General features: G+C 40.1%; 3 protein-coding genes across 3 annotated transcripts; 2 read left to right on the top strand and 1 right to left on the bottom strand.

The window, feature by feature from the left end:
- Positions 1 to 2,528: 2,528 nt before the first annotated feature.
- On the top strand, positions 2,529 to 5,123 carry LOC111322152 (uncharacterized). The gene is made up of 4 exons (XM_022925206.2): positions 2,529 to 2,640; positions 2,930 to 3,025; positions 3,631 to 3,915; positions 4,986 to 5,123. The coding sequence occupies exons 2-4, from the start codon at positions 2,963 to 2,965 to the stop codon at positions 5,061 to 5,063; spliced, it is 426 nt and encodes a 141-aa protein (XP_022780941.1). The 5' UTR covers positions 2,529 to 2,640; positions 2,930 to 2,962; the 3' UTR covers positions 5,064 to 5,123.
- Positions 5,124 to 5,147: 24 nt separating this feature from the next.
- LOC148717651 (uncharacterized) lies at positions 5,148 to 7,229 on the bottom strand. The gene is made up of 2 exons (XM_088743978.1): positions 6,725 to 7,229; positions 5,148 to 6,089 (listed from the first exon to the last, which is right to left on the bottom strand). The coding sequence occupies exons 1-2, from the start codon at positions 6,851 to 6,853 to the stop codon at positions 5,907 to 5,909; spliced, it is 312 nt and encodes a 103-aa protein (XP_088600104.1). The 5' UTR covers positions 6,854 to 7,229; the 3' UTR covers positions 5,148 to 5,906.
- Positions 7,230 to 7,643: 414 nt separating this feature from the next.
- Positions 7,644 to 9,051, top strand: LOC111322155 (uncharacterized). Its single transcript, XM_022925210.2, has one exon. It carries the CDS (start codon positions 7,688 to 7,690, stop codon positions 8,537 to 8,539), a length of 852 nt encoding a protein of 283 aa, XP_022780945.1. The 5' UTR covers positions 7,644 to 7,687; the 3' UTR covers positions 8,540 to 9,051.
- The last annotated feature ends 2,969 nt before the right edge of the window (positions 9,052 to 12,020 follow it).

The following is a 12,020-nucleotide window of genomic DNA, read 5'->3' as shown; positions in this document are numbered from 1 at the left end:
GCCCGCAATCTAAAGTTTTCCATCTCTTTCTAACCCGACGCTAAAATGTATGGAAAGTTTTTGGCTATATAGTTCTTATGAAATGTAGATAACGTGACATTCGGTTTAACAAGCATTTTGGGCTTCGGTGTCGATGATCGGCAAACTGGTTTCCCGCTGATCGACTGAAAAAGATTCAACACAATCAAGCTTTATTTATTTGGAGGCTTTTAGAATCTAACCAGCTGCAGCCGTACAGATCTGACAAGCTGTTGTAGTAGCTCTGAGGGTCAAATAGTACTGGTAATAGTAGTATTTCTCTAGATTACTTTCTACCTTCGCGAGTGCCTTTCGAGAAGAATTCTTACATTTCGTGTTTCCGCGCGACATGGAGACATTAAGTTTCTAGACATGTCTCCTCATTTGGCTAGGCCTTTAATTTTTAATCAAAACAGAGTTAGTAACTCTGATCAAAATGATTAAAGCAACATTTCATTAAAGAATTTCCGGTAAAGCCCAAACGACCGAGGGTTGTTGTCAATGTTGTTTTGTTTAATTAATCGGGTTTTACTGATATGCCACCGTTTGGCATCAGATTTTAATAGTTATTATTACTAAAGGCCAAGAAGTTTCCAAGGAAGAAAAAACCGCTACAAAATGCGATCGGGGTACACTGTTTCAAAATATCATGGCTCCGTCCATTTTATTTCCCATTGCACACTGGAAAATCCATCATGTCTACAAACCCTGATAATTTGCTCAAATAACTGGGAATTTAGATCAACAAAGGTTGCAAGTATTTTGTCTCCTATGATAGGAGATTATGTCACCTACCGTTATGTCGAGCTTCCTATCAGAATTTCCTGGTAAATAGATCGTGTTACAGTCTCGTTTTCTTGTTCAAGCGAAAGAAGGTTTAAGTCAGTGGTTAAAATACCCGGGAAACTGGTCAAGGAATCAACAATTGTAAGGCTAGCTTCGAGCAATCAAAGCAAATCTACTGAGTGAAAAGCAAAACCAGTATTAACAGAAATGAAATCTTTTGGGTACTTGTTAATAACCTAAGAAACAAGTGAATAGGTGAACGATCACATATATGAACTGCGAAACTGTACCCCTCTCAAGCAGAAAGCCTGCGACAATGACATATGATAAAGTATAAATCAATAAGCGAAATGTTTGTCATGAAGCTTCGTGCGTTTTTCCGATAGTACAGACAGCGCCTCCAAAACAATTACAGACTGAACTGTTGAAGAAAGACTGAAGCCGGAGGTAGGGATATTTCAATCTTTTTGTTTTAATCATATCATAACTGATTTATCGTTTATATCTGAATAAAAAATAACTACAAAGCAGGATTAACGAAATTTCGAGCAATCGAGCACATGTTAACGAGAATTTATAACGCTTTGATTATGCCTCATTTTGATTACTGCAGCCCCGTCTGGGACTGTTTAAGTGGCTACTTAAGCGATAAGCTCCAAAAATTACAGAATCGGGCAGCCAGAATTATTACTAAATTACCCTTTGATACGAGCTTAAACCACCTTTTCTCCACCCTCGATTGGGAGAGGCTATCTCTTCGACGAGAGAGACAAAAAACTCTAATGATGTATATTATGTAATTATGTATATTATCTAATTATGTAGTTATGTAATTATGTTATTATGTTATTATGTTATTATGTTATTATGTAATTATGTAATTATGTTATTATGTTATTATGTAATTATGTAATTATGTAATTATGTAATTATGTATATTATGTAATTATGTAATTATGAACAACTTTGCTCCCGAATATCTACAAAGTCTTTTCTCTCAGCGTCACTCTGTGTACGACATAAGAAACTCTGAGGGAAGGCTGGCCTTGTCCAAACCAAACACCAATTATTTGAAACGAAGCTTCTCTTACAGCGGGGCCATATTATGGAATAAATTGCCCAAAAACTTAAAAAATGCTTCATCCATTAACCATTTTAGGCGAAATCTTAACGTAGTCGATATATAGGATTCCCACGCGGCAATCATGTAAAGCAGTTAATTAATCTTAGTTTTTATTATGTAACTGATGATTTTCCGTGTTTAAATAAAGATTTACATACAAACATACACATACAATGCGAGCAGTTGCAAAAATCTTGCGAGCACGAGCAAGCGAGCACCCGTGTGGGGTGAGGGTGAGCAATTCGAGCAAAGGCGAAATTTTGCGAGCACTTGTAAATAGAATGGGACCATTCGATACCCCTTTCGAAGATCACACCCTCCCTGCAACGCCTATCACGGTCTTCTCGAAAAACTCCAAAAATGTTCACGATAGTAGCGTGTATCAGTAGTTCGTCCACTGCAATCAACTATTTCTTACTTCACTGTCTTTAATTCCCTAAGTTTGATTCGGCTAACAGGAAGTCTTTACTCAGTATAATTACCCCTCCCCCCCCCCCCCCCAATGAAAGTAAAAAAAAATATAATAAAATTTAAATAAATGAAAAATAGTATTAAAAAAATTGAAATTAATAAAATGAAAGAGAGTAGTTCTCATTTCTGATGAGCGCGCGCCACGTAAATTGACACTATTATGAAGTCATCTGTTTCCATGGACTCAAGTTGAACTTTCAACCTGTCGATAGCGTATATTTTTCAAGAGGAAACTTCTTAAGGTAAATTTTAAAGGCCATTTGATAAACCGTTTTTTTTACAATCACAGTATCACAAATCCAGGTTGTTACTCAAACCTATTTGAACGTAACGGAAGTCACAAACTCTACTTTATCTCGGTGCGATATTATCATATAATCAATCAACTGTCCCTTAAAGAAGAACTAACCAATCAGTTATCACATAACAGTGAATTTTCCAAAACATTTTTCCGTGGGAAAAAAAAAAAAGCGACAACAACAACAGTGATTGCATCTATAAAACAAACAAACTTTACCTTTCTTTTGTCAGAAATCACTTCCCTGGTCGATTTTCAGGATTATAATGGAATCTGTCTCAGAGAAGGCCTGTAGCTCAAGCAATCGATTGCAACAAAAGAATCAGAATGTAGGTATTTGACAAGTAATTAACACTGTTTTCGTGAAATGATGTAGAAAGCGGATAGTGTACGATCTTTAACGATCTTAAGTACCTTACAACATGGAACAGTCGGGTGATTCAATTGCTATACCTTTTATAAGTTAACGAGAAACAATGCAAAGTTCTTAGATTTTCGTGACTAATAATAAAAGCAAATAACTTTGCTCGCCAATCGCAATGGCGGCCTTAAGCACGCAAAATGAGCCACGGGGGCAGACATTTATATAAGCTCTTCAATCGCATGCTGTACATGAATGGACTCTAAAATAAGTAAGGACTGGCAAAATTTATTGCAAACTCATGCTTCATGCAACGATCATCTTGTTTCTATAATAATACGCTCCCCATTATATCCAATGAAGTGCATCCTTTCAATTACTTGCCCTTTAACAAAGCCTGAATTGATTCTTGCGCAAAGTATCAAAAATTATTTTGGGAAGTTGCGGTTTTCTTGACTAAGAGGATAGTCAAATGTAGAATGTCCAAAGACCTTCTCCCTATGCAACGCCCTTGTATTAGACTTTACGTTTTTGCTATTCGTGATTATATGATTAACCATTGTTCCCGTAAAGAAATACACTCAAGAAGAAATTGATGCAGCTTACGCTCTCCTTGCATTGAGCAACTCAGCTCCCACCCCATCAGCAGTTGACACAGCTACGGGTTCAAAGCTTGAAGGGGAACTTCGTGCCAAAATGGATCAACCCCCTATGACTCCGCAAGGCATGTCTGTTAATCATCAGCTCAGAAGCGTTCAACAGAGAGTATCACCTTTAACTGAACTGAACTCCTTTGTTGCCACCACTCTACCGGTTAGAGAAGGACGATACGTTTACAGCCATTACGTTTCTCAGCCAGTGAGTTCACGGTTTTTTCATCAATGAAGTGCGGTGTTTTATATGGATTTCCAGCCATGAGAAAGTCCGTAACTGCGCACGTGTAAAATCACGATATTTTTTACTTGTGTTTGATATCGCCAATCAGCTTGTAGAAATGAAATTTCTCTTTTCGCGTTCAACTCGATCTCACTCGTTCGCTGCACTTAGTGGTGAGATATCGAGTTGAACACTAGAAAAGAAATTCCATATCTACGCGTGTCCACATATTATTCTTTATTAATGAACATTTCAGTGTTCAATCTATGAACAAGGGCCATCTATTTCAGTACTGTAACAAACTTCTTAACTTCTGTTAACATAAAATCGAACACCGAAAAATTCATAATCACGCCCGGCCCTGAGTCGGTTTCGTCTGAAAATGTACTGAGACATTTGCAAACCTTTATCTAAGCGCACCTAACACAGGCAAACTCAAAAAATGTTTTGTTATTTACCTATAAGCGTAATGAAATAACAAAAAGTGATAGATGCGGGAGCAGTCGCTTGCGAAGAATTTAACCCCACAGATAAATTGCAATGAAAAAAATTGCTTAAGGCACAGAATTTAGAATTCAGAATTTTTAGAATTTAATTCATTCGCCACGGGAATGGCAGGAGAAAGCAACAGAACTTTCGTCCCGATTGACACCTAACCCCTTTGTCCCCACCCATCCCACCCCAGGGGAGGACATCCATCACACAGTAATCTCGTGTGTGGGAAATTGACGTCTCCTACCCCAACCCTGTAGGAGACGAGACCTCCATTTATTCGTTCCTATCCGAGAAGACTAGAATATCTAACCATTTCTTGATGTTATAGAAAGGTAGCAAATTCTTCTCAATTATTTTAAGACCTTGAGTGTTGGTCCGGCCGGGGCTCAAACCCTCGACCTCCCGCACAACAGTCCAGCGCAGGCTTAGTAAGGACTTTGTACACAGACCTATGCCTCTCAGATACCGATTAGGCGTCATAAGCAACTGGACTAGAAACTACATTTTACACTTAACAAATTACTATTATGAAAAGCTTTTATTTAATTCTGTTTCAGACTGACATTACCATGTGGAGATGCGAGAATCATGGATCCTGGTCTTGTCAACAATGTTTCCATGCAGCAAACCCGTGAAGAGTTTTCTTAAGGAGTGTTTTAGTGAAAATGTGCCCTCAAATTAAACTAACTGACGGCAGTCTTAAATAAAAATGTTGCAACTGAATGAAATTTTTTTAATGGCCGTCTTGAATGTTGTGCCTCTTTACATGCGGAGTACTTTAAGAAAGAGGAGCTTCGTAGATTAATAGGTGCTGAATAAGTTTGTCTAAACCAGCTCTAAGCCAGCACCATTCAAATGCACTGAGCCTAGTGACAACAACCTCTACGTTCATTCAGTCGCTGTTTATTTGTTTGCCCATGAGACTACAACTCATGCCGCCATCCGCATGCATGTCGGACTCAGCGGAATGGACTGTCGTGCTCGTTCATGGACAGGATATCTGTCCTTAGACCTGTCCGGATCTAGTTCTGGTCCCATGGGTTCTCTTCTCTTAATAACGCCTGACAGTCTTCACGCTCCCGTGATTTCTGCCTTGACGATGACGACGATAAAGCAGAAAAGTCTTTAAAAATATTGGAGAGAGCTGAGGTTGCATGCCCTATTCATAGGGTGTGACCGTAATTGTTCGCCATCTATTTGCACCGCATGGCAAGAACCATTCATTTCTATTCGGGTACACTTGACATCTGCTAACCGTAAGCGCACGACTACTTATATCCATGCGGTATAGGCGTCATTCCCGTAAGCTTACAATTTAAACACGACCTGATAACCTTGTTTTCTGGTTTTCATGCGTATCCATTTCCAGTAAGGTTGTGACATTTTTCTTAATTTTAGGTATTCATTTTTTTAGTATAAAATTGTCTGAGATCACGTTGCTAAAGAGGTTCAATGTATCGCTGGATTTCCCTTCACTGCTATACGGGATAAATTTGTGGGTAACTTCCTTCTATGTGGACTGTCTTGACTTCCGGTGCATCACCAACCGGAACTTGTCTGTCTCCAGGTTTGACTAGCAAACGTATGGTGTCAGATTTGACGTCAACGTCCGCTTTATCTTTTGTTGCCGTGATGGATAAAACACCGGCCTTATGTTCTACCTGTCAAGAATAGAATGCATAGGCCTCAGTAATAACCCTGACCACTTCTTAGTGTGATTTAATCCGATTTCATTCCCAGTTACTTTCTTAGAGAGTTCGGCCAACGTTCCTTCTCTTGCCAGGAGGAGCGTCGGCAGATTTCACGAACAGCAGCTGGCTGTGGAGCCAATAGCTCATTATAGAATTCTATTAGAGAACCTGACTGAAAATCGCAAAAGTGTTGGAGCTAGTTCGGGTTCGCATCATCACAGAAAGAAATTTCAGTTTTTCCCTCGCTCGCGCGAGGTGTTTAGTAGTTACCAACAAGGGCTCAGTGGTATTTTCGTTTACCAGACACCATTTCCCATTTGTTCTTAAACTGTCACACCTGAGGACGACAGGAAACATAAGATCAAAATTGGCGACTCTTGCATGAATAAACAGGAACGTGATTCTATATGTTCAAAGGAATGGAGAGACTATATGAAATACACCAAAGAGAACAAATCTTCTCTTGATGACGGTACAGCGTCCAGAAACTGATCAGCCACCAAGTCAAAATTTAAGGAAATGTGTCAACGAGCAAATGCAAAATCGATCGCTCCTGCTCTCGCGCTCTGAAGTCCTAAATTTCTCAAGCATTGAAGAATAAATACCTGGAAATGAGGCTTCTGGAACTCCTGCGGAACTGGTGATGACTTGGTCTGTGATATCAGTAAGACGATGGAAATAAAAAAAGCGAACAAATAGATTTTAAGTAATTTTGTTAATCCAGAAACTGCCATGATAAATTTTTTTTCTTATGATTTACTATAACGCCCGTAAACAGGTGAAGAAGACAAACAAAGGAACAGATTAGCAAATAGTATCGACAAAACAACCTGTTGAATTAATATTGAAAGAGAGCTAAGAAGAAAACATGGTCTAACCGAATGAGCTAAAACCTTGGGAGACGTTGCTAGTCTTATGAAAAAGATTTAAAAACTCAAAAAGGCAATTCTTTGTTTTTGTCATGACTCAATACAGAATTCCCTCAATCCCTCAGAATGGTCTGAAGCAAATGAATCAAGTAAATTACGTAGTTTATACGCAGAGCACTGTTGCATGTTCAAGTTATGGTGTTGTAGCTTATATTAGATAAATAAACACTTGAAATGAACTGAAGTTTACGAAAACATTAATTAGCGCTGAGAAATAAAAACAGAAAATTAAACGATCTTAGCAAAATTCATAGGTTTTATCAACGTCCGGCCTGTAATGTTCCTAAGATCTGCGTGTTTTTTAATTCATTCTTAACGCTAGTGACTAAATCAGACCACCCGATAAATATGCCTGGTGGCAGTTAGTGAGGGTGAAAATTGAGCTATCGTACTTTAAAGTTGCAGCCGGGAATTTACTCAAACGGTCCGTTTCAATAAAAAGGCACTGACTACAAATAGGAATTGAAATGAGGCCCGTAACATTTATTTCGATTTTCCAAAGGATTTTGGAGGGTGTGAAAGGTGCTCGCCCTGATTAATTATTCAAAGTGACAATCAAGACGGTTTAAAACAGTCGGTAGCTACCGGTTAGGGGCATTTTTTAAATTCAGCTAAGTCTGCAGACATGGTAGTGCTTTTATGGCATGTAGTCAAAAATATATCAGTAAATCGCCGTTATTTTACGTGATGAGAAGTATTTTGTTCATGCTTCTTTGGTTGTGCCATGTGCGGGCTCAGGAAAGCGCCGGACAAAAGGCACATTTTCAAGTAGAAGACAAATCAGGGGATTTGAAAATTTTAGCAACTAAAGACCAAGCGAAGGTAACAGCACAAGCCGACTCAGTACAAGTTGTAGTCAAGCCTGGTACAGCGGAATATCCCGTCCTTAAATCGGACAAACCCGTAGTACATGTGACTCAGGCTGGTTGGAACTCAATAAGCTTTCGCAAATCTAAGATTTCCAGGAGAAAGATGCCTGTAAGTTCGCAAGTAAAGAAGAAACACCATGTAAATAATTCGAAGAAACCAATGGTTCATTTAAACACCGTAGCCAACAAGCAAGGGAGGATTACGCTGAAAAGAGGTCCATATTTTATAAAAACAAATAATTTAAAACGGAAACATGAAAAACAGTCTTTACAAAGCGTGTCAGGGAGTAAAAAGTCAGATGTGAAATACGGAGGATTCCAAGTCCTCGGGAACGCGGGAAAACTGAAAATGCACGTAACAAAGGACGAAACTACTCTTAGCAGCGAGTCCGGGGGAGTCGATATTTCACTGAACAAACAGTCATCGTCTTCTGCAAAGTCGTCTAAGGCTTCTAACCAACGCACATTTGATGTTCACCGACCTCAAAAGTTTACAGAGGAATCGGCAGACAAAACAGTTCACATCGCTACCGAGTTAGAAAATGGCCTTCCAGATATTGGTTTGAGGAAATCCGAGGTCACCAGGCTCCATGAGAACAAGATAAATCGACCGACTCGCTGATGCAGTCGAGGTTCGGTGCCAGAGGCGTGAGCCGGACGTTTACATATGGGGTCCTACACTAGCATACCAGTATGAGCATTATGAGAAATATATATATGTTATTCACCAGCTGGGAGGTCTGTATTGGGTAAAACTGTGCCTGGGGTCTACCACCTGAGGCCGTAGGCTGAGGGTGGCATCCAAGACAGGCTACAGTTTTTCCAAAAACAGACCGACCTAGGATGGTGAATAACATTTTTATTCATTTCTTAAAACTATGAAATGCCTGTGAAAAGAACCTGATTGATTCAGGGCTGTAATTACGGCAATATCCTCCATAAATTGAGCAATTCAACAGAGAAAACAGAAGTAAGCTTCACTGAAACATCTTATTTGCGTAATGGCGAATTTATTTTACACGTTAAGGTTTCCATGCAAACTTTGAAACATTTTTTTATAACGATCTGTCAAAATCCGTGGCACTTGTTTATTTGAAAGCAAATAAAGCGCATGTACACTTTTGAATGTACAAACGTGAGAGGATAAGGGGGTGGGGGGTTGGGGGACCACTCTAGAGGATAAGGGGTTGGGGAGTTGGGGGGACTACTCTAGAGGATAAGGGGCTGGGGGGTTGGGAGGACTACTCTAGAGGATAAGGGGGTGGGGGTTGGGGGACTACTCTAGAGGATAAGGGGGTGGGGGTTGGGGGACTACTCTAGAGGATAAGGGGTTGGGGGGACTACTCTAGAGGATAAGGGAGTGGGGGGAGTATCCTAGATGATGATAGCACCCGAAGGGTAGCTTATCTAGAATACATCCCACACCTCTCACTTGAAATTATCCCGTTGCCCCTTTTCCCCAGCGAGGAAACTAAGCTAGTAGAAGGTTGAATGCTCTCATTATTTGGAGGAAAAGTCTCTTAAATCCCAATTGTACATACTGGTTCTAACAGAGATTCGAGCTATTTCATGTTTATAATTTGGATATATCAACAAAGTTGAAATGGTAAATTAGCCACCGTAATGATTACAAGAGTTGACGTTTCGAGCGTTAGCCCTTCGTCAGAGCGAATGTTTAGCCTGGACTTAGTATTTATAAGCAAAGCTGATGTACATATCGTAATACATAAGCTTACGCTTTCGTCAAAATATTACAATCTGAAATGTTCCAAAGATTGCGTAAGATTGATCACCTAGAGGGCATAATTGGTGCTCTTTATTATTTGAAGAAAGATCTTGCAGAAAAACTAAAAACCGTAGCATCTTCGAAAACCCTAAGAGGTTCTGGTAGTATGTCAAATCGCGTACATTGGATAAGCTGTCCCTCAGTTTTCTCCGCGATGGTCGAAGCTTCTTAACGGATAGCCGCGACAAAGCGAACTTGCTTAACAAGTTCTTCTATTCTGTATTTAGTCCAGGTCCCAAATCTCCACACATCAGTCACGAGTCACCCTATGGCGTCAATGACTGCACGAAATTGGACTCTGTTATGCGTACAGTTACTGAAGTGATGGAGGCTTTGTCGAATATTGATCCAAGTAAGGCCGGTGGACCAGATGACATCCCCGGTTCACTCTTTAAACATACTGCTGTTGAAATTGCCCCTTCATTATGCAGGCTCTTTAACATGTCGCTGTCTACGGGCTCTTTTCCAGCAAATTGGAAGCGCGTGGACATTGCACCCGTCTTTAAAAAGGGCGATCCTACCCTAGCGGAGAACTACTGGCCAATTTCTCTTTTATGCATTGTCTCCAAAGTTATGGAACGATGCGTGTTTAATCACTGCTACCGTCATTTATCGTCTTTTCTTCACCAACTCCAGCATAGCTTCCAGCCAGGAAAATCCACAGAAACGCAACTAGTTGAGGTGTATCACGATATTTTAGACAAACTAGCCAATGGCCAAGAAGTGGACGTAATCCATCTTGACCTGTCAAAGGCATTTGATAAGGTTCCACACAGGCTACTCCTCTCAAAGCTTCAGCTCCTTGGTATATCCGGTCCAGTTTTGTTGTGGTTCTCAAGCTATCTTTCTGATAGATACCAACGAGTTGTTGTTGACAGCATATCCTCAGACTGGCTCCCGGTCACATCAGGAGTACCCCGGGGCTCCATCCTGGGTTCGCTTTTATTTCTGGTCTTCATTAATGACATGTCGTGCTCCATTACCCACGGAAGTAAACTTGGCCTCTTTGCGGCCGATAGCAAGCTATATCGCCCTATTGTTTCCAATAGATGTGCCTCCCTGCTGCAAGCTGACTTGGACAACTCCAAAACTTGGTGTGACGTCTTTCAGCACAAACAAATGTAAAGTCCTACACATGTCGAAGAGAACCTCGTGCCAAAGAGAGAAGCATACATACCATTTAGACGGCCAGACCTTGGACTCGCCTCCTGACACCAAGGAATTAGGCGTGACTGTCACTACTCCACTATCATGGACGACGCACATCGAAGAGATATGTGCCAACTGTAACAAAGTTCTTGGTCTTGTAAAGCGTGTATGCGGTAGAGACATTATTAACGTATCAACTAAGAAAATGATGTACACTGCGTTAGTTCACCCAATCGTCGAGTACGTATCCTCTGTATGGTCTCCTTACACAGCAAAGCATCGTAGACTAATCGAAAATATACAACGACGGGCTACTAAATTTGTACTAAACTACCCAGATAGGAAAGCCAGCTACACTGCGAGACTGAAAAATCTTAGCTTACTGCCGCTTGAATTCAGAAGAGAAGTCCATGATCTTGCCATTTTATATAAAATTAGGTCAGGTTCGTCTTACCAACGTTAGCTTTGACCATCTTCTGCTTCCTGCTAATCATACATACGCAACCCGACGTCATCATCCTGCAAACATCCGCCCTTTATTTACTCATACTCAGCGGTATTTTACAAACTCTTTCTTTCCTCGCACAGTTAAATTATGGAACGATTTACCGAGCAACATTAAGCAAGCGAGCTCTTTACATAATTTTAAAGCCTTAGTTAAGCGGTTTTATACCGAAAAGCTCACGCTTTAACTAAGTGGCGCAGTCGGTTGGCAAATTATTTTATTCTACAGACAAAGTACATAAGTGCATATGTAACCTATATTTTTTTTATTCCTTGTATTTTGTAAGGGGACAAATGTCAAATGGGGCTCGCTCTGTATTTTTCTCCTGCCATTATATTTTTGTTTATTTATTGCGTGTCTCTGTTCATGTATTTACTTGTAAATTGTATTTTTCAGTGGCAAATCTCAATAAACTAAACCAAACTAAACTTGAACATGCCGCCGGGCTTTTCCTAGCAAAACCTTGTCATAATCCTATAACGCTTGAAGGGTGTAACATAATTCAATCGACCATTTCATCTATTTCGTTATGTTTTGCAACCAAAAAACAACAATGTTTTTTGTACTTGCGATGCTTGATTCTGTCGCACAAAATCGTTTGGTTTTTTGGCTTATTTAACTAGCACTCCCAGTGTCTACTCGGCCAAACCCAAACGCAGAACT

This window comes from Stylophora pistillata, chromosome 13 (genome assembly GCF_964205215.1).
Source record: "Stylophora pistillata chromosome 13, jaStyPist1.2, whole genome shotgun sequence".
Taxonomy (NCBI): Eukaryota; Metazoa; Cnidaria; class Anthozoa; order Scleractinia; family Pocilloporidae; genus Stylophora; species Stylophora pistillata.
The sequence above is the reverse complement of the archived record's forward strand: the minus strand, read 5'-3'. Positions and strand labels throughout refer to the sequence as shown.

Bases quoted from the DNA above. Each gene is read 5' to 3' on its own strand.
- LOC148717651 (XM_088743978.1), bottom strand. From the start codon at position 6,853: ATGGCAGTTTCTGGATTAACAAAATTACTTAAAATCTATTTGTTCGCT. The intron at 6,090-6,724 runs GTATTTATTCTT...TATTCTTGACAG, and splicing joins TCCAGAAGCCTCATTTCCAG to GTAGAACATAAGGCCGGTGT.
- LOC111322155 (XM_022925210.2), top strand. From the start codon at position 7,688: ATGGCATGTAGTCAAAAATATATCAGTAAATCGCCGTTATTTTACGTG.
- LOC111322152 (XM_022925206.2), top strand. From the start codon at position 2,963: ATGGAATCTGTCTCAGAGAAGGCCTGTAGCTCAAGCAATCGATTGCAA. The intron at 3,026-3,630 runs GTAGGTATTTGA...GTTCCCGTAAAG, and splicing joins TGCAACAAAAGAATCAGAAT to AAATACACTCAAGAAGAAAT. The intron at 3,916-4,985 runs GTGAGTTCACGG...ATTCTGTTTCAG, and splicing joins GCCATTACGTTTCTCAGCCA to ACTGACATTACCATGTGGAG.